Source organism: Eutrema salsugineum, unplaced genomic scaffold (assembly GCF_000478725.1).
Source record: "Eutrema salsugineum unplaced genomic scaffold, Eutsalg1_0 scaffold_7, whole genome shotgun sequence".
In the NCBI taxonomy this organism is placed as follows: domain Eukaryota; kingdom Viridiplantae; phylum Streptophyta; class Magnoliopsida; order Brassicales; family Brassicaceae; genus Eutrema; species Eutrema salsugineum.
Window position 1 is genome coordinate 2,965,617 of NW_006256486.1, and position 21,818 is coordinate 2,987,434.

Sequence of the window (21,818 nt, forward strand, 5' to 3'; positions counted from 1 at the left end):
CTCATGGCACAAAATGAGAATTTTAGTTTTTTTAGAATTATGGCAAAAATAGATGTTTTGTTTTTTTGGTGTATGATTGTTGCTTTTATGTTTGGTTTTGTTTTGGTTTTATTTTATTTTTTTATAGGTCTGGCGGTTTTCTAAACTTTCGTGTCTACTGTATTTTTGGTTGTAGTTTTGTATTTTTATTGTTCTTAGTTCTTTTCGGTTAATTTATTTTCTTTGTAATCTTTGTTCTTTGTTAAAATTTAAAAATGGTAATAAAATCTTAATATTTTTACCAAAAAATTATATTTAAAAGAACAATAGATATTATTACAACACTGGTCCACAAGATTTGTGAAGCTTTATTAACAAATCGATATTTATAAAATACATGTTTAATATATAGAAAAAAAAAATTATTTACTGAATTTGCCGGTGGATTTGGATGGAAACGAGAAACGTGACTCTTTTAATCCAATGGAGAGCCTTTTTACTTCTCAACAATAAAACCAAAACCTCACAGAGAACAACAAACGTGTAAAAAAGAGACGTTCGTCTCAAGAAGAGACCAATTTTAATACCTAGTACTCCTCAACCTCCCCCACCACTTCATCTTCGGCTTCTCCACTGAACCACCTGTTTCTTCACTCCCAAGTTTGCTTAGTATCAGTTTCGTTTCCTTTAATCTCCCTCCATAATCCTTCTTCCATGTCTCAAACATCTGTTTCAACCTTCTTAGCTCCCTCTCCGGATTCAAGTTTGCTTCCACCTGACCAGATTTCACTTCCATCAAGAACTTTGTGTCATCACCAAACACTTGTGCTCTTTGTCCGAACTCTTCTGCTAACCGGCTTATCACGCTTAAACCCACGACTCCTACACTTCTTGTCCTGCCATGTGTCCTGAAATCACCACTTCCTGATAAATCCGTCGCATCGCTAAATGCGTTCACCGACGCATCCGAGTTTCTCGCTGAGTCCTCCACTTCTAGGCTTTTCTTTGCAATGGAAAGACTAGATTGCAATGATCTCATCTGCTTTTGCCAAATTTCTTCCATGGATTTCATCTTGGTTTCATATTCAGACCACCGGTTATCATACTGCTGGAGTCTTTGTCGGAGAATATCGTTCTCCTCTTCTTTCTCACGAAGAGCAGCTTCGCTTTTCAGAACCCTGCGCTGAAGTTCGGAAAGTACTGATGCTTTCACTAGCACCTCCTTTGACTCATTTCCCTGCGTAAAAGAATCGCTTTTACGAGTCTAGCAATGTTTCATTTATATAAAACCTTGGCTGAGATGCAAGAAAATAATGGAAAATTTGTTTAGGACCTTAAAGCCTCCAGATTTTAGCCAACCAATATCCCCTGCGCATCTTCTAACCAGCTCGCCACGAATTGCTGCAAGAAAATGAAGGTTTCAGCAATTCTTGAAACTTTTTGATTTCAAGGTTTGTTTCAGAGACGAGAATTAAATCAACCCTTTTTTTTTACCTGACTGTAGAACAATGGATGCATCAACCTTGGCTTTATACTGTCTCTTAGCAATCCTTCTCTTAACATGGCTTTGTATATCAGTACAAGCTCGATGCCTCCGTAGTAACTCTGCGTAATCTTTTCTTATCTTTTCTCCACGAACAACTGAAACAAAAGGATGTATGAAGAAGCCGTAGCTGAAACTGAAACTGTCTCTACTATGAAGAAATAACAGAACAAACCAAGATATGGAAATGAGACAAGGGGCAATACATGATTGAAGAACAGTAATTCCTCCTTTAAGGTCTTTTAGACGACAGCGTGCTTGGTGCCCTCTAAAACAGCTTTGGAGACGTAAAATACCATGAAGAGTGCGATTCCTTGTATCCTCCAGAACTCCAATCTGTAATGGTCAGGCGAAAATATTGCCGTAAGTGTCTCAGATTTTGTGAAGTCAAGACATCAGATGACTAGCTATAGTACCTGGCCAGTTCTGAAAAACAGTTTTGTGTAGCCAACTTGATACATCTCTGGCAAGATATTGAATTGATGAAGAATTGCAACCGAAACACTTAGAGGATCTTTGGCTGCAATACTCTCCAGCAGAAGAAAACCATACCTAAAGTATGATACAAAATATATAAAACAACATTACTGCAACGAAAGAAGAGAGGGTAATGATAAAACATTATTGCAACGAAAATGGTTTCTGATGGAGTTGTTACCTTTGGGCAAATTTCTGATGAGACATTCTCGTAGGAAATCCTGACCGGGAAATTCGAACCACCTCTAAGACCCCACAACATCTTAGCTGCTGTAAGACAAGCCCTTGCTCATACAACCCGGGAGATTGAACATTGTTTGGCTTTATACAGCGAATGAAATGCGGAGTAGTGTTCCCTAGACGTTGCATCAATTGGAAAAGTTGACCCTAAAAATATCCAGTATGGTTATTAATCAAACTTTTTAACTAAACTAAGCAAAAAATGTTAATGAGATGAGCAAACAACAACAAGCGACACAAGCTTAGCTCGTTCAAGAGCAGATATAGAAGCAACCTGTGTTTGATGCAAAAGTGGCTTACCTTAAATTTAGTTGCTACACTCAGTCGCTGGGAATCAGCTCCACCTGCTTTGTATAAAGGACCAACAATAGGTTTTTCAGAATGAATGAGCATACTAGAAGCAAACGCTTGGGGAAGGTGGGAAGAGCAAGATGACAAAAGTTGAATTGAATCCGAATGCAGCAAATCCCGGTTCTTCTCTAGAAAGCCAGTCGTCTCATATGTAACCTGTGTTTGAAAAGCAAGTAAAGATTGGCACATCATGAAGGAATCATTGACGAAGACTAGTTCCTGTTTCAGTTTTGGAACATGAATTAAAGCTGTTACCTCTCCAGCGTAATGAGCAACCGTGAAAGCCTTCCCTCGATCTCCTCTAAAACATGAATTAGCATTTAGATGTTGTTTCAGCTTGTTTGCAAGTGTCAAATCTGTGCCATTCGGAAATGTGGATTCCTCATCCAGAAGTGAGAGCAGACCTAATGGTTTCTGCACAGAAGTGATACTTACTTGTCTTAGAACTTAGAAAACATGCTTTGGAATAAACAATAGACAGGTTCCAACACAACATATCGCAGCAATTGCTCTGCAGCTACAGTAGAGGAGATTGGCTATCCCATTACCTTTTCAAAGAGACCAAGACAATTTTGGTTGTCCTCAAAATCAACCCTTGTCCAGTCAATGCCATCCTGGATATATTCCTGGAAAAGCAGAAAGAATGATTTTATCCCAGAGAACTCGATAGATTGCCTGTCATGTGAATGCTTTTCCTAGATATACTACAAGAACACATAGCAGAAAGTAGCAACTTTACCTCCTGCTCCAGCTTGAATAAATGACGATTAAAGTGTTGCTGCAATCTCTCATTTGCATAATTTATACAGAACTGCTCAAAACTATTTTTCTGCAACATGTGAAGTAGTTATTCAGCAACATTGACATAGGTACAAAACGTAAAACAGAAGATGCATACATGAAACCATTTTCTGTAAAATCTTTGTCCTATCCTTTCCCATCATGCAATGTGAATACAAACCACAAGTTGAGCTTTTAGAAAAGATAAGGTCAGAAATCTCTATAGAGAAAATATGTTTAATGGATTAACTTAGAGACAGTGCGGTGTATACTGAAAACAAACTATCAAGCTTCTAAGTGACAGTCTCATCCTAATTTTCATCCCAGTTGATCTTTCAATATTCTTCACTATGTGTATGAGTTCCCCCAGTTTCCCAGAAAGTTTCTATGATTTAGTAATATCTAATGTGCAGATAGCTTCTGTAAGTTCATGCAGGAAGAAACGTAAGGAGAGACTAAAGCATACATTGAATGATTCAAAGCCATAGATATCAAGAATGCTGATGGATCGGCCAGTTCTCCTCTTTCCCACCGCAAGAGATTTGTTTATCTGTTTAACCAGCCAGTCAAACAGGCAGGCATAGATTGACTTTGCTAAAGCATCTCTTGCGTCAATGGCCTGAAAGCAAATGAGAAAAAGTTTCAGAACAAAAAAAAAGAATTCATTGTCTTCAGTGTGTACTGCAAGGCTTGATGCAAAATAGATAAGAAGCATAGATCATGATACGCATAGAAAGATTAAATGCCAGCAATTCTTTATAAAAGGCCTACCTGCGATAGTGTTAGCTTCTGTACAATAGTATCATTTCCAACTCTCATATTACGCTTCGATAGAGCTAGTTTAAGCTCATTGATGTTGCACCCCATCAATTTAGCAACAGTTGACAAACCTGGAAAAGAAAAAAAAAACAAATGCAACACTTAGACTTGCTCATGCACCCCGCCAGATGAGCCACAAATATTAAGCAAAATAACTTGAAATCAGCAAAACCTTTGTCCAAGAAAACGAAACACAACAATAGGTGAAATTTTCGCTAGCGATATACAGATAAGTAGAATAACGTGAAAAGAGAAAGGACTGAAGACCCTTACTTTCATCTGGTTCAGGTTCAACGTGATTTTCATTGTCAATAATGTTGAAAGAAACATTCCCCAGCCATAATACTGCTGCAAGCATTGCAAATACACTTTCTTGATCTTCTTTACTAACGTGCACAATATCTAGAGCTTCCTGCAACATAGATACTGAATGAAAAAGTATGCAGAGAATGAAAAAATAATTTTTTTTTTTTGGTACTGAATGATGGAGTTTACCTTAACGGCGTTGAAAAGTTCTGCGTCATCAACTCCATTAATTGAATAGCAATTGCTCTGTATCAAATATTTATACTCTTTTGCGCTTCTCAAGTTTAGCTTCTCTGATATAACAATGAATGGAATATAAAAAAAGTCAGATATATGCGATGCAACCGGAGAATTTCTTTTAAGAGAATTTTTAAAAGCTCTTTTAGGAATCAAATATCCAAATCATACCTCTAAGCGTAGGTGAAGCCCCAGCACAAAGTTGATAAAATATGTGATATGACCTTTCTCCTTCCGCACATTGAACCACTCTAGACTATTAAAATATGTCAAGAAAGCATGCCAAAGTTAACCAAACTATATTTCAACATGAAAGAATTTGACGCAGCGGAAATACTATCGAGGAACTTACCTTTTCCAGTAAAACTGCAAAATTTGAAGAAATATAGCAAAAAGCTAAGTCAGCATTTGTGAAGTAAAAAATAACAATCACTTTGAAGCAGACAACTACAAGGTTTATTCTTACATGTTTGAATTTTGGCACCAGAAATCTTTCCTGTTTCACTAAAATGAATCTCTATCAGCTTCCCCTGTCAAAATTTAACATCAAACAAATATTATGAGACAAAAAAAAAGGCCCAAAGTTTAAAAGTAAAAGAGTAGGAGTCTGCATAATGGGGATTGGGGGCTTACGAAACGACTAGAATTATCGTTTCTCAATGTTTTTGCATTTCCAAATGCTTCCAAGATGGGATTAGTCTTTAATATCTCATACTCGATCCCACTTCCACCTCCAAGAGCAGCCAAGTACTGCATTGCAATCTTTGCTGTCTCAGTTTTCCCTGCTCCACTCTCTCCACTGGATAAATAGAAATCTTGTGATAAGAAAACAATTCAAACAACTATCACAGAGGCATGAAAACTTTAAAAGGAGAAATTTTTGACTAACCTGATAATGATAGATTGGTTAACTTCATCTGGAATGGAAACCGAAAAAGATAAGAATCAAAACATAGAATGCAATGCGTCAAAACAATAAATATATTAAGAAAACATGATCTTACCTCGTATCATTTCACGGATTGCTGTATCTGCAATAGCATAGACATGAGGGCTCCCATTTGATCTATTCTTATATGCTTCAATGTTGCGACTTCCATACAAAGGAACCTCCTTGAAAGGATTCACAGCCACCAGAACGGGCCCTGCTTTTGTCTAACACCATAAAGGAAACCAATTCAGAAAAGCAAATAAGAAAGGCTGTAACATTTCACTAAAGAAATCACAGAAAAGACTGTCAACATGAGACCCAAAAAAAAAAGTATATATTAGCACAAACGGCTTACATATATCATGTCCTGGTTGTACCTATACTCAAGGTTGTACAACACTGCTGGCTCATTTAAGTAACTTAGTTGCATGAGATCGTCTACTCCATCAAGAATATCAGGATTTGCAGGTACTAGAGTCTCTGATATGACTTTTAAAACCTGTTAAAATCAAGTGTGGTAATAGATTTCCCATCAAACACCTAAAATAATAATAATCAACATCTAACTAAAGGGAACTGAAAAATTTCACTTACTTTTCCCTCAGGCAGTTTAATAACAGACTCTTCTCCTGAAGTTGACAATACCTTCCCCAGCTCCCAGTTACCGTTTGGAAGTTGCACCCAAAATTGCAGTACCTGTAAAATGAAAACTTTTTTGTTCAAAAGGATTGTTTGCTCTAATGTTTGTTTTTCATCGTAAAAATCAAGAGAAGTTGCAACATAAGAACCTTGAGGATACCTTTTTCCGAGCATATGCGCTTGTGTCGCTCCAGCGACGATCATTACTCTGAGGCAAGGGCACAACAGGATCTCCATCATCAATTGAAGAACGTTCTCCAATTGAAACGCTTTGCACGCTATACGGTGAATCCTCATTAGCATTTTCAGTTCCACTAACACCATTCTTCAAGTAACCATTTCGTGGAATAAGCAAATCGGTCACACAAACACTTGAGCCAGAGGAAGTCTCAAGGGGATCAGAGATTGGTGAACCAAGAAACCTATAATCTGCCGGCATCGATTTAAGTGACTGAACAAATGGTGTAACCTTCTGAGACATTTTCCTGTAAGAGAGAGAGAGAGAGAGAGAGAGAGAGAGAGAGAGAGATTGAGCTGTTCAGTTCGAAAAGAATGAGACCATAAAGAGAAAGTAGTTCTGGTTTCCAACAAGCTTATTGAAGAAGACATAGTCCAAAGTTTATTAACAGAACAATAGAGGGGGACCATACTTTAAGACATAGAACGAAGTGCTCTTTCAATGTTCAGTCGCTATTATAGAGTTCCACAATCAAAAAAGAAAAAGTTCCTTAGATTAGGCAATCTATGAAATACTCTGAGGTGAAATGCAGAGACTTTCTGGTTTCCTTTCTAAATAAAGAAACGCAATTATTGAAGTAAAAAGCAATGCAAGATCCAATGGATTCTCACCAAAGTCACTGTAATAAACATAAGGAACAAATAAATCTAAGGCTTTGATCTTACACAGCTTTCTTGGCTTGAATTGTTAATAGACTATCAAAACTTTGATCTGATCTTAAGACAAACCAATTTTAGATTGAATCTTCATGTCATATCATGATTTAAAAAAGGAAAAGATACAGATTTTATTTTTGATGAGTTCATTAGAAAATATCAAGAGTAAAGATTGAAATTATGAGATTGATTCGATCTACCTTTTAAAATTAGAAACCCAAAAGGAGAAAACCCGCCAATCAGCAACCACTTAAATGTAGAAACTTCAGATGCACAGAAATTTGATTTCCCTGATGAGATCGATCTCAAACATACCCACACAAAAAAACTCGCCCTCTAAATAAATTTCTATGATTTTTCAATGTAAACTCAGAAACGATGAAAAATATTAAGGAATGAGTTTAGAGAAAGAAAAAAAAATGTTGTGGAAGTAAAAAAGAGAAAGGAAAGATAAGTAAGAGTTGAGGTTTCACAGTAGCAATGGTGTGTTTGAGTGAGAAAATTTGAGAGATAATCAGAAAATTGGAGAGAAAATCGGAAAAGGGAAGAAGAAGGAGAAGATGCAACTTTTTCTCTGCTTAGTAAAACTGTTTTCTCTCCTCTTAATTATTTCTTACTTACAATTTCGATATTTAATTAGACATCCGACAATTTTGAATGTCTTTTTTGGCCACCAACAGTGGAATTTTAAGCACCTCACGTGGCCGAAATTCCGATTTTACCCTTAATATTTCCTAACTGATGCTTTTGTTTTTCGAATTATGTGATCAAATAGTTTAATGATAATATTTTCCTCATTTAATGTTTTTTAAAATTATGATTAAGCAGGACTATTGATTCGAATTTTAAAAAACTTTCTCTTGCAACTGATTATCGGGAATTTCACATTTCAAATTCAAGATAACTTCACATTTTTATCATATGGATTATGGAGAAGAACTAACAAGGAGAACTCTATCAAGTAACAATAAATTAATTAGAATTGGTCCATGTTGTTTTTTATATAATATATAAAGAATTGGTCCATGTTTCGATCACATCTCCGTCTTATGTAGTCAACCATATATTTAATATATATCTAACATTTTTCTAAAAAAAACAAAATATTTATCTAACATTACAACCTGAGAATATCTTAACTTATATTCGTTTCGTTGTTACTAAATAATAAAACTTAGGCCTTTTTTTCAACAAGAATAATAATAATTGGTAGTTAGCTAGTATGCCGAAGAACAATATTTCTTTTCTTTCTTTGGCCAAATAACATTAAGATCATGATAAAGAGTGATGCAGACCCGACATTGTTTGATTTATTACATTCTACGAAACACCTAGACATTTTGATTGAACTATGGAGGTTAGTTACAAAAGTTTTTGATGGTGCGATTAAGATTAAATTTAATGAAACGAATATAAATATAAGTTTTGGTTCATTTTGCAATCATGCCCAAAACTATGATTAAGTTTTGTAATCATGCCCAAAACTATTTATTTGAAATTGGTGAAGAAAAAGTCTTAAGAATTTATTACAGAACAACAACCATATTTTGGAAAATAATTTAATAGCAATTACAATACAGAGAAAATTGCAAATTAAACTCTCACTTTCGTAATGCAATTCTAAGGAACGGGTAAAAAAAAATGAAAACGTTAAGATATGTACAAGTAATTTAAGTGAAACCTCACTAAAAAGTAACAATATACAGTCTTCTGCTCCTCCACCATCTTACAAGTTTTGAGTGTGTAAAAACAAATGAATTTGTCTTTTGTAGGGCTCTCCTTCACGTTTGCTTCCATTCCAAGCAAAGACACTTTCGCTTGTGACTGCAAAGAAACAAAACCAACATTAGGTTTACCTTCAAGGCATCGAACAAGACATGAAGCAAACTAATCACCATCTTAAATAACATCAACCCCACGAGCTAGGACCACATTGTGATGGCCTTAACCGGCTCATAGCTTGTCCTATAAAGACCGGTTCAAAGTAGACCTGATTTTTCAAAGTTCCGATACGTTTTCGTGTTCCTATGGGCAGACCCACATTCAACAGTCAGAACACAACATAAGAGACCGGTTTGGCTCAAGCTGGCTTAATGACCACGGTTACCATTTACATAAAGTGATGTGCCATACTCAAATGAATTCTAAATCGACAAAGGTCTGCTTTTTCAGCATCACAGTCAAAATAGAGGCGAACAAGAAGTGAATATTCGACTAATTGATGTGAAAATCACAGGCACAATCCATAGTATGGACTATGGACGAAACCTTGCAATATATAGCTGGTAAGCAGAACCAAGAAGCTTGTAACATATAAACATATTTGCTACAACAATGAACACTTCCCCTTCCTAAAAACCTTGAATAACACCCAAAAGTAATGACTTTCAGCATCATATATATATATTGGATAAGATGAAAAACAAGACTCTCGGGACATCCAAGATTCATGCATCACAACTAAGAGCAAGCAAAAGAAGACCATGTTTTCGTATGCTTAAATCTACAATCTATTATACCTAGTGAGCATTGAGGTTAAGTTACGACATTTGAATGCCACTGAACCTAACTCATATACCACGCATCAAAACAGATACCTAAATTGCCTACTCCAATTTCCAACTATAAGCTGCATGAGCCCGAGCATACCGTTTTCCTAGATCACTACTGACATTAACAAAGCTATTATAACCACTCTACTTATCAGGTCCTTTGTACAATGAACACACTTTGAACACAGACAACACATACAAAAAAAAAAATTTCCCAAAAAGCAGATTTTTATATAAGATGCCAAGATTAGCGGGATTGAGAGTCACAAACCTCAATCCAATTCGTCTTGCCTAGTATCCATATCAGATCCACTGCCAGAATCCGAATTTGTATCCTGTCTTCTGAACGGCCATGGAAACGATATACTAAACCTCCTCGGCGTTTGCTGACCATCACCTGATCCTCCCCCATCTCCGCTCGTCTGACCTCCACGATTCCTGTTCTCGTAGTCAGGATCGTCTGTGGGTAACTCATGTCGACAAACAGGGCACGAGTTGTGCAGTTGCAGCCATGGAAGCAAGCAGTCATGATGGTACAAGTGTTTGCAAGGCATCTCCTTAGCATCGACACCGTCTTCAAACTCATCCATACAAACCGCGCACTGATTCATCTCCGATTGCAAAATGTCCTTGGTCACTTTCACAGTCGGTAGCGCATCGATGGCGGATTTCGAAGCCGGAGGAGTTCCGTACCGATTCGGATCATCTTCAGCTAATTGTTGGATCAGATCCTCGAGACCACGACCAAAGAAGTAATCGCCGTGATTTCCTGGTAAAGGATTAGCTAGATCCGAGAGTTGGTTCTCGAACAAAAGCTGTACATTGATACCGCTTGATTGGAGTTGCTGAAGATGGTTATGGATAAATCTAACCGGATCGAAAGCATCAGGCTGCTGCTGAGTAGACTGTACCTCCATTGATTGTCCCAAGAAGCTTGGGTTCGTGAAGTCCATGGCTGGGATGAAGGGGAAGCGAGATGAGACTGGATCGGAGATCGGGAAGATGAGACTAGGGCTTGGATTAGGGCTAGGCTCCGTGTATTCCTCTAGGAACCCTCCGTTGCAAAGAGGACAGAAAGGATCAGCGGAGGAAGAAATAGAGATTGTGATTGTTTGATTGCATTGATAGCAGAAGAACATCTTCTCCGCCGCCACGACGGAGGATTCGATTGAATTTCCGCCGGAAGACATGGCCGGAATCTGTAAATTTCAAAGAGGTTGAAACCACAAAAAATTGGGAACAGAGGAGAGAGGAGTTTCGAATCTGTGAATTGTATCGCCGACTCGATATCTCTCTCGAGTCGTCGGAGTCTCCGGCGATGACTTTTTTCAATTATGGGCTCTAACAAGCCCGGCCCAATATGAGTTCAATTTCCTTAAAGTATCGGGGTCAAATTGAATGAATAAAAAAGTTTGGGGACCGTAAAAAAAAGTCATCACCTTTAGCCTTCGTTTCTATTCCTCCACACAATAGCAGCAACTGAAACATTGACTGAGGAATTGGAGGACGAGGAAGAAGACATGGATTGTATCGTCTCCAGTTCTACGATTCTTATCCGATCATATCTCACTCCGGTTCGTTCTCTCTCTTCGGCTGCCTCCGTATCCGTCAAGCCTCTGAGCTCAGCGCAGGTCGCATCCTTCTCGGCTAATAGCCACATACTTTCGTTCAGGTCCGGTGGTAAACGAACCAGGAAACTCTTAGCTAATGCTTCTAGGTCGGCGATAAGATGCGGCGGAATCAAAGAGATCGGAGAAAGTGAGTTTTCGAGTACGGTTCTGGAATCGGACCGGCCGGTTCTGGTGGAGTTCGTCGCGACTTGGTGTGGTCCCTGCAAATTGATCTATCCCGCTATGGAATCCTTATCTCAGGTTTTGTATAGCTTATTATCACATTTGATTTTCCGTGTTGCTGATCACAGAATCCGTATATTGTTCATTGGTTCTGCTCTAGAATCGCGAGAATTTGATAGGATTGAAGCTGAGTGAGATCGATTGAATTGTTTATCGCTTGAATTGATGACACAAAGATTTTGATGTATAATTACTAAAAATGTCAGCAAATGCCAACAAAATTTTGAAGAATCTACTGAATACTCAGTAAAATGCCATTTCAAGTTTTCTTGCCTTCTAAAAACTTGAAATGTTTTCCCTCTTCCAGGAATATGGTGACAGATTGACGATTGTAAAGATTGATCACGACGCTAATCCCAAGTTAATAGCAGATTTCAAGGTTTATGGTTTACCGCATTTCATCCTCTTCAAAGACGGGAAGGAAGTTCCAGGTAGCAGAAGGGAAGGTGCTATTACAAAAGCCAAGCTTAAGGAGTACATTGATGGTCTCTTGAACACAATATCTGTTTCTTAATCGTCTCTCTTTCTCTCCACTGGTATTCCTCGGTATCAACACACTATTTATTGTGTAAACAAAATCTCTTCTTCCCATTATGATCTTCATCACCCGTTTCTTATCAAATGTGTAAATCTAGCAACAAGTTTTACTAATGGAAAAGACTTGAGCTCTTCTCAGAATCAAACAAGTATCATAGGGATATATACATCTAGGTTTCTTTGCTCATACTTGGCTTTTTTTCCTTCACTTTATTGCTTTAGTATATCTGTCTTTTTTGTTTAGTTCGGGTTTCATAGCATGACTGATCATTGCAGTATTGTGCCCTATGAACTCGTTTTTGGCATATTTTTGCACTTCAGTTCATTTGGCAGCTAAAGGAATAGAAAAACAAACGCAACTGGATGCGAAGTGGCAAATTCTGCTTGGATTTTATTGGAATGAAACAGGTAAAAGAGTTCAACATTAAAGACTTTTTTTTACAATTCTTCTCCTCTTCCTCTCGGCAGCAGATTCTCACATCTTGGTGGCTTATTCCCTTGAAAAAGCAACGAAACACCAACGGCTAAAGCAAAACCAATGCCTAGGCTTTGAAACCTTTAACTTTCTTGGCTCTTAAACCTCCTTGACATAGCTCTCTTCACCTCCTCCAATAACTGCATCATCTGGGATGTAACGTTTCCAGAACGGATGTTGCTTCCACACTCTTCCCATCTCTTCAATAGGAACCCCTTTTGTCTCAGGCAACAAGAAGTAGATGAAGACGGTCATGATCGCAACCATTCCTCCAAAGAAGTAGAAGAGACCAAACTTCATATGGCAAAGCATCGTGAGGAAGAATTGTCCAATGAGGAAAGTGAAGAACATGTTGACAGAAACGTTGATGGCTTGTCCCGCTGGTCTGATTTCCAACGGACAGATCTCACTTGGTACTAACCATCCTAATGGACCCCATGACCATGCAAATCCTGCAACATATAAACATATGAAAGCTAGGATCCAATCCGCTGTTGCAGGTGTCAAGGTCCCTGATCCTGACGTTCCAAACTTCATACCGATCAAGCTACCAACAACGATCTACAAAAATGACCCATCAAGAGCAGTATATGTTAAGGTACGCAATCATCATCTCATGTTTCAATACGTATACTAAAAGAAACTAAGCATTACCTGGCAAACGATCATTTGGATACCACCTTCAAGGAAGAGAATCCTTCTTCCGTATCTGTCAACGGCATAAATGGAGACAATGGTAGAGACAACATTGACCACACCGGTAATAACCGCAGAGATGAGCGAGGCATCATCAGCGAAACCGAGAGTTTTAAAGAGAACAGGAGCGTAGAACATGATCACATTGATACCAGTGATCTGTTGGAAGAAAGGAATCGCGGAACAGAAAGCAAGCGCGGGTCTGTATTTAGCTTGTTGGAAGATGTTTTTCCATGGATTCTCCACTTTCTTAGCAGCCTCACAAGCATCACAAAGATCTTGAAACTCCTCGTCTACATTATCAGCTCCACGAATCTTCTGCAACATCTCTCTCGCTTGTTCATACTTGCCTCTCTCGAGCATAGAGTTAGGTGTATCGGGCAAAACAAAAGATCCGATGACCATTACAACCGCTGGAACAGCAGCTAGACCTAAAGACACTCGCCATCCGTTCCTAGCCATTTTAGATGTTCCATAGTTGATTAGGTTTGCAATCAGGATACCGATAGTAATCGCCATTTGAAATCCGATGTTGAGCGCACCTCTGATCTTTGCAGGAGCCATCTCCGAGAGGTAAACCGGAGTAGACTGTGGAAAAAAGAACCAGAAAAATCAGCCATACAAAAACCAAACCAAAAGGAGAATTTTCCATATGAAAAACCAAAAGTAGACTAACCTGATTAGCGAATCCAACACCGACTCCAAGCAACAATCTACCGATGATGAGCATTGCGACGTTGGTGGCGAATGCGTTGAACAGAGCACCAATGAGGAAAGCAAGACCTCCAACGAACATGGAGACTTTGCGTCCGTATTTCCTTGTGACAGCAGAAGCTGCAAAGGAAGACACGAGAGCCGCGAGGTAGAGTGAGGAAGTGAACAATTGGAGTAATTGGTTGTCGAACTTGCAGTAAGCAGTCTCGCGCCTAGCATTGTGCATTTGCCTATCCACCTCAGGGAAAAACTTGCTCAGAAACTCCTCCATTGATGTCACTCCTCCTGCACAAGATACCAACATTACATTTCCTTGAAACTAGATTGGTTAAATAAATCAAACCAACGTTTCTCTTTTCAAACTGAAACTGAACAGAATTATGGTGGCAATCAATTCAAAACCAAACAAAAAAATTTCAAACCGGAACCAACCGAATTTAATTTAAAGCGAACGGTAACATAATTTTCCAACAACCGGAACCAAACCAAATCCGAGTGAAGTGAATTTTAAAAAAAAAAAATTATACCAAAATAACATTGTTCTTCTCTTTTTTTTTTTGTCAAGAAACTCATTATCATCATTCCAAGTTATATATAATATTCATAAAAATTAGCTAATCATTTTATATAATTGCCCCTGATTTTAATACTTCTGTTATTCATATTTGAACCGGACCAAAAAAATACAAACCGATTGAAGACAAATCGGAATTTTAATTTTCTTTAAAAAAAACATACACGTCGAAACGAATCAAACTTAGGAAAAAAAAACACAAATGTCCACTCATATAGAGAATATACAAACCTGAGATTCCGAGGTCGTAACCGAAGAGGAGACCTCCCATGGCGGCCACAACACAGGTGATGATGACAAAACTGGTGACTCCGCCTTCATAGCTTCCTCCTCCTCCACCACCATCTGATACAAAGGCTCCTCCAGCCATTCTTTATTCTTCTTCTTCACTTATTAGTTTATTTTCAGCTTCTGCTTTTTTATTCATACACAAACTTGAGAGCTTTTGATCCAAATCTTTGAGAGCTTGTGGGCTTCTTAAATATAAGAATTTTCCTGATCTATAATTAGGAATGGATTGTGTTTATGAGCTGTTAGAGATTTATCTTGGCTTATGAATAGGGAAGTGGTTTTTGTTTTTTAATTATTATCTTCTTTAAACCCAGTTTTAGTGGAAGACTTGACTGTCTTTTTTTAGACTGTTTCTTTGTTTTTTTTACGACAATCTCTAATTGTATTTTTATTACATAAGACTGTGTAAGAGAGATAAGAAAGAAGAAAAAAAAGTCTCTACCCCGAGAATAGAAACCTGTAATAAACTAATAACAAACTGATAATTGCATTTGAATATGATAAATAATTCGATTTAGTAGTTTGTTTGTACATGTTAAAGTCTATTTTTGAGGTTGTTATAAGAAAAAGGAAAAAAAGTGGTCTTGGAGATTATTTACAGTTAGTTAATTTGGTTACGATTTAGAACCGATTTTAATGACGGTTATAAACCGACTTTTACCTTGACAAGACCTATTGATGAATTTAGTTTACCAAATAGAGGAAATAATGAAATACATATGTACCTAAATATCACAACTTTAGAGAAAATGGTAACAACCAAATAAAGAATCAAATACATAAGGAGACCTAAATATTACAGGAGATCTAACAAAGTACTGTACATTTTCTTGTCATACATGAATATTACAGTATATATGACAAAATGTTAAATTTTCAATTTTTACTAGATACTATTGAAACTGAACATTTTCTTGTCATTCATGAATATTAAGTATCTACTTAAAAAAAATGAAAATTTTACATTTTGTTAGATACTGAAATATTCATGAAAGACAAGAAAATGTTCAGTTTCACAGATTTCCCCGATTCATTGACAGAAATGTAAACTTTTGTGATTGAATGGTTGTATATATAGAGATGGTAGTTTGTAGTTGATCGAGAAGACACGAAACAAAGTTAGAAAAAGAAGAATTTTTTGGTGCGGTGAAGAAGAATATATTGAAGATGAACAATTCCGAATTAGTGAGTCTAGTGACCGGAATAATTTGCGTTGTAACGGCTATCATCTCCTTCTTGTTGTGTTGGCGCCTCTATTTCTCCAAATGGATCAATCAGTGTAGTGATACATCGCATTCTCCTGCGTAACTATTATCATGTTACTGCTTTTTTAGCTATCTATTGTTTTTTTTTTCTTTTTTTTTTCTGTAGCATCGGTGCTGCATGCAACTCTCCAATTTATTAATTAAGGTTTTTGGTTCTTTTTTTGCACTAATGAGATATTGTAACTCTATTCTACATGTTCTAGCGATTGTTACGAGTTAATGTTTTTTGTATTATTTTTCGCCAAAATCATACATTTATCATATGATTTGAGAAATTACTAATTAGTTCTTTTGAAACGTAGCTATTAACCAACGAAGAATGTAAGTATAAGTGGAATAGTAGAGATGAAAGTCCATGTTTTTGCTAAACAATATTCTGAAGTGCGAAAGAAAATATGCGTAAAATAAACGAAGATAAAACTTCATATCATACTCTTAACCAATAATTTGCAATCTCCTTGGTCTTGTATTATATTTTACTAGTATTATACTCCGTACTACGTACGATTCAAATTTTATTTTAACTTTTTTTGTTATAGTTTTTATTTAAATTAATTGATATTATTCGTAAAATTATTGACAATAATGATCCAAAAGTTATCAATTATGTCATTGGTTTTTACATCTAGAATAATTTTGTTTCTATTTTAATAGTTTATTATAATAGCAGTTGGTCAATGCTTTCAACACATAATAACTGACCAAAACAGTTTTTCTATTCAAGAAAATCTAATTGATTACATCAAAATTAAATATGTGTTTTAATCTAAATGTACATATGTTAAAAAAAAATACAACACAAATTTCCCCAAAAAAAGAGATTTAAACAGAAGTAAATTGGATTTGAAAACCCTTTCAAGAATAGAGTCAATATAGATCATAAAAACACTATAATGGCTATATCAAACAAATTATAGCAATACATATGTATAAAAATGATATTGGAGGTAATTTACTGATAACAGAATAGGAAATCCATGAAATAAACAAAAAAAACTGTTTTGGGTGCCGCTAGTCGGCTACTTACTAATGCATCCATGGTAGTACGCACATTAGTGTGGATGGCGATGGAAGGAGACTCTTTGGTCAATCTGTCTAGCATGTTCACCAAGAGAATACTGCAAATTCTAAAAATAGATAGAAAATAATAAAGCAATAATTTCCTGAGTTAAAGACTGTGTAACAAAAATAAGATTAACGTTTACGTGGTTACTTTTGAATTAATGAGTCTATGAAGCGATAGAATTAAATGGAGGAAGAAGACTGTGATCATACTTTGAATCGGAGGATAATTTGAAAAAAAATGAAAAAAATGAAAGTTTGAATTTACAATCATTGAAAAAACATCAGAAATATATATGGAAGAGAAGGAGATATTTACGCTAGATCGTGGAAATCGTGTAGATATGAGGGAGTAATTTGATTTTTTTAAGACAGTTACTATAGTTCTAAATAAAACGTATATGTTTTTTAAAAAAATTATTTTATTGTTTTGCCACATGTCACCATGTAATTGGTCATGTGACTTGTGCTTTAGTATAATAAGAACTAGTTAATGTAAGAAAAAAAAAATCATTAGCAGTGATTCACTGATTTTTAAGATGAGAATTTGCAAATTCGATTTTTTTTTGGATTGCCAATAAATTTGAAATTTAAGAGGATATTCTCGGTGGACACATATTAAAGAAAAAATATCATAAATTAAAGGAAAAACAAAGAAAAGTCAATTGCAAATAACCACCACTTGAAACCTTTATTCGTGAGATCTCTCTCACTCGACTTGCAAACCCTAATCCGACGAACTCCCTGTGACGACCTCACACACCTCAGGTGGGGACGTCTCCTCCTCCTCACACTCTCAGCATCATCTGCAATGTTGACGCAGCTTGGCACGCAGACTCAGGCAGCTGCGGTATGGGGTTCATTTTCCGACACTTAGAGGAAGAGAGACCGCTGCATCGTTCTGCCTCACACCAATTTGTACCTTCTGCATTTGCAGCAGAAGCATGGGCACTCTGGGAAGCTTTGATTTCCACTATTGATGCAAGTTACTAGAGTTTGCAGGTTCTATCGGACTCTCAAACCTTAATGAATCTCACCAATTCGCAGGAAATACACACATAGTTCCATGCTATTGTTAAGGATATATGCCACCTGGCGTTATCTTTCTTTTTGATTTCATTTTATTTTGTCTCTCATTCTAATAATGTCGAGGCTGACACTCTCGCTAAAGACACTCTCCGAGCTCTATTGTATCACATTGATTGATTAAATGGAATCCACAGTTCGACCAAAAAAAAAGTTACGAAGGTTAAATTTCATATTATAGCCCACCACTTGATATCCACTACACAGAATTTCAATCTCAAAAGCTCCTTTAAAGATCATTCTTTGTATTATACTATTTGTTACTAGTTAACATATAGACTGTCATTCTCAAAATCTTGGTATTATATTATACTCTTAACCACTACACAGACTTTCAATCTCAAAATCTTGAGTTTTGTGATTGAGTTTAGTCATTGATGCTCTTAACCAATACTCTTAACAAAGTTGAGAGCTTTTGATCCAAAACTTGAGAGCTTGTGGGGTTCTTAAATATACGAATTTTCGTGATCTATTGTTAGTAATGGATTGTGTTTATGAGCTGTTAGAGATTTATCTTGGCTTATGAATAGGGAAGTGGTTTTTGTTTTTAATTATTATCTTCTTTAAACTCAGTTTTAATGGAAAACTTGCCTGTCTTTTTAGACTGTTTCTATGTTTTTTTACGACAATCTTTAATTGTATTTTTATTACATAAGAGTTGATAAGACTGTGTAAGAGAGATAAGAAGGAAAAAAAAGTCTCTACCCCGAGAATAAAAACCTGTAATAACAAATTGATAATTGCATTTGAATGTGATAAATATTAGTAGTTTGTACATGTTAAAGTCTATTTTTGAGGTTGTTATATAAAAAAGAAAGAAAAAAAAATGTCGTCTTGGAGATTATTTACAGTTAGTTTGGTTACGATTTAGAACCAATTTTAATGAAGGTTATTAACCGATTTTTAGTTTGATATGACCTAGTGATGAATTTAGTTTACCAAATAGAGAAAATAACGAAATACATATATATGAAACTAAATATCACAACTTAAGAGAAAATGGTAACAACCAAATAAAAAATCAAATACATATATTGTAACACCCCGACCCGCCGGGTCGGTTGTTACTAAAAATCAATTCCGGTTTATTTAAATTAAACCATCATTCTTAATTAAGCCCAATTCTAATCTCTTTTTAGTCTCTTTTTAACTCTCTGCAAGCCCATTAATCTAATCTATTAAGCCCAGTCCAGATTAATTTTACCTAATATAAATACCTCTGATCCTTCATCAATTTCTAAAACCCTAGTCTCTTCATCTTCTCTCTTTTTCGTCACTTTTTCTCTTAAACCGCCGTTCACTTCTGAGACGATTTCCCGGCGATCCGTGAAGCTCCACGCGACGTATAATATATCAAATCGAAGCCCCGGAGGTAAGCTTTCTAATGAGACCGGTTTCGCCCTGATCCGTGATTATACACGAGAGTTATCGTGAACCGCGTATCGGGTGTCCAGATCTGCTCTCTCTCTCTTCCTCTTTCTCATCCTTGCCCTAATCTCTCCCCTCTCTCCTTTCAGCCGAACCTCTCTCTCCCCATTGCAAGATGTGTGCGCCTCTAACTCCTCCTCCTCTTGAAACCGAATCCAGTGATGGTGGATCTCCACTTCGTCATCCTTCTCCTATGCCATCACCTCCTTCTATTGCTCGCCCTTCTGTGCCAAGGTGAGGACCCTGTGCTTCACCCTCTCTTTCACTCCTGTTCATAGTAGTTAGCCTTCTCTTAGGTTAAGTACTAGATCTGTGTGCTATGGTTAGATTACTAGAACCTGGTTCCTTGTTGATTGATTGTTGATGATTGCTGGTTGTTGGAGGAACCTTGATGACTAAACCTGAACTTGGAACTAATCTATGAAACCCTAAAATATGGATTGATTGTGTGTGATCTGGATTACCTTGTTTGAGATAGTCTAGGTTGTGTGATATAGAACTGTTAGGTCCCCGACCCCTTCTGTGGTGATTGGGCGGTGTTTCTTGCTGGGCTAGTGGCTGGATTGGGCTAGTCCAACGGTGAGCGGGAGGTACGCCGATCCTCCCGGAGCCTGTATGGCTGGAGGCCTGTCTGTGTGACCGCCTTGTGACCCTTTCTGTGTGATTGGGGATGTGTCCCTTTCTGTAGTGATTGAGGACGACTGAGTGACCTTTACTTGTTGAGATCCCTTTCTGTGGTGAATGGGTGACCCCTTTCTGTGGTGATTGGGTGGACAGAGTGACACTGTTGATAAGACGGTGATGCTCTCCTCAATGGGATAAAGTTACTTTGTTACTTGGTAGTTGCTTGTAGGGTTACCCTTGTTTGCTAGCTTGACTTAGGATTAGTCTATCTGCTGTGTCCATGATTGTTAGATGGTGTTGTGGACCTCCTTAAGGTCCATCCTCGCTGAGTAATCCCAATTACTCACCCCTCCTCCTTCTTTGTTTTCATTTTCAGGTAGATCAGTTATGTCTATATTGTTGATTGCTATCTGGGCGTTTTCGATCCTGGCAGACCTGAGGCTCACCAACTGGACCAAACCAGGCGTCTGACCGAATGCGGTTAGATGGCCAACCTAACATGCCCTATTTCTCCGGTTTTTTAGGAAGCCTGTAATAGGGATGTTACATATATAGACACCAAAATATTACAGGAGATCTAACAAAATTATACACTGTAGATTTTCTAGTCATTCATGAATATTTAAGTATCTAAACAAAATAACAGAAATGTAAACTTGTGGGTTGTATATATATAGAGATGGTATAGTTTGTAGTCGATCGAGAAGTACACGAAACATAAAGTTAGAGAAAAAAATTAACTTTTTTTGGTGCGGTGAAGATGATGGACATTTTACGCAATTATTGGCGTTGTAGCGGGCATCATCGTCTTGTGTTTAAGCTACTGCCTATATTTCAAAAAAAATGGATCGATGGGTGTTATCCTGATTATTCGGATTCTTCTGCGTAACAATTATCATGTTACTACTGCTTTTTTAAGGGTCTGATACTGTGGCTGTTAATTTTAATTTTTGACTGTTGCTGTAAAAAATTTTAGCTGTAAAATAATGGATGTGACTTTAAGAAATAAAAAAGCCATATTTTTAAGCTTTTAAAACTTAAGTGTAGATGACATGAAAAAATAGAGAGAAAGCTGTGAGAAATTTTAGGAGCAGTTTTTTTACTTTAAAAACTGTTAATTCAATAAAGTCTGATTGGTTAATTAATGACCTTTAAGACTTTTAATTTTATCTAAAGTCTTTACAGTTTTAAAAGTTTATTTGCCAATCAGAGCCTAAGTTTCTATTGTTTTTTTCTTTTTTTCTTTTTTGCATGCAACTCTCCAATTAGTAATATTTAAGGTTTTGTTTTTTGCACTACTGAGATATTATAACTCTATTATACATGTTCGATCGATTTTTATGAGCTATTATTTCGTTGTTATTACTTTTCGGCAAAAAAAAAATATTTTATCATATGATTTGAGAAATTACACGTATGTATTAACCAACGAAGAAGAAGGTTACTCTAACTATAATAGTAGAGA

General features: G+C 36.7%; 5 protein-coding genes across 5 annotated transcripts; 2 read left to right on the forward strand and 3 right to left on the reverse strand.

Annotated features, from left to right (window-relative positions):
• Positions 1-324: 324 nt before the first annotated feature.
• On the reverse strand, positions 325-7,787 carry LOC18010989 (myosin-3). The gene is made up of 24 exons (XM_024150237.1): positions 7,397-7,787; positions 6,463-6,787; positions 6,258-6,359; positions 6,019-6,162; positions 5,737-5,887; positions 5,622-5,649; positions 5,366-5,531; positions 5,199-5,262; positions 5,085-5,098; positions 4,904-4,988; positions 4,685-4,788; positions 4,463-4,601; positions 4,142-4,260; positions 3,837-3,989; positions 3,330-3,419; positions 3,139-3,216; positions 2,846-3,004; positions 2,540-2,746; positions 2,181-2,386; positions 1,939-2,074; positions 1,729-1,858; positions 1,474-1,620; positions 1,313-1,380; positions 325-1,216 (listed from the first exon to the last, which is right to left on the reverse strand). The coding sequence occupies exons 2-24, from the start codon at positions 6,781-6,783 to the stop codon at positions 560-562; spliced, it is 3,468 nt and encodes a 1,155-aa protein (XP_024006005.1). The 5' UTR covers positions 6,784-6,787; positions 7,397-7,787; the 3' UTR covers positions 325-559.
• Positions 7,788-8,670: 883 nt separating this feature from the next.
• LOC18011149 (E3 ubiquitin-protein ligase RING1-like) lies at positions 8,671-11,029 on the reverse strand. The gene is made up of 2 exons (XM_006393098.2): positions 10,020-11,029; positions 8,671-9,020 (listed from the first exon to the last, which is right to left on the reverse strand). Exon 1 carries the CDS (start codon positions 10,936-10,938, stop codon positions 10,021-10,023), a length of 918 nt encoding a protein of 305 aa, XP_006393160.1. The 5' UTR covers positions 10,939-11,029; the 3' UTR covers positions 8,671-9,020; position 10,020.
• Positions 11,030-11,202: 173 nt separating this feature from the next.
• Positions 11,203-12,323, forward strand: LOC18011151 (thioredoxin X, chloroplastic). The gene is made up of 2 exons (XM_006393100.2): positions 11,203-11,619; positions 11,909-12,323. Exons 1-2 carry the CDS (start codon positions 11,269-11,271, stop codon positions 12,113-12,115), a joined length of 558 nt encoding a protein of 185 aa, XP_006393162.1. The 5' UTR covers positions 11,203-11,268; the 3' UTR covers positions 12,116-12,323.
• Positions 12,324-12,712: 389 nt separating this feature from the next.
• On the reverse strand, positions 12,713-14,967 carry LOC18011152 (sugar transport protein 9). Its single transcript, XM_024150595.1, has 4 exons — positions 14,829-14,967; positions 13,986-14,308; positions 13,268-13,897; positions 12,713-13,174 (listed from the first exon to the last, which is right to left on the reverse strand). The coding sequence occupies exons 1-4, from the start codon at positions 14,965-14,967 to the stop codon at positions 12,713-12,715; spliced, it is 1,554 nt and encodes a 517-aa protein (XP_024006363.1).
• A 3,100-nt stretch (positions 14,968-18,067) lies between these two features.
• On the forward strand, positions 18,068-20,854 carry LOC112082914. Its single transcript, XM_024150627.1, has 4 exons — positions 18,068-18,200; positions 19,551-19,673; positions 19,819-19,963; positions 20,730-20,854. Exons 1-4 carry the CDS (start codon positions 18,068-18,070, stop codon positions 20,731-20,733), a joined length of 405 nt encoding a protein of 134 aa, XP_024006395.1. The 3' UTR covers positions 20,734-20,854.
• The last annotated feature ends 964 nt before the right edge of the window (positions 20,855-21,818 follow it).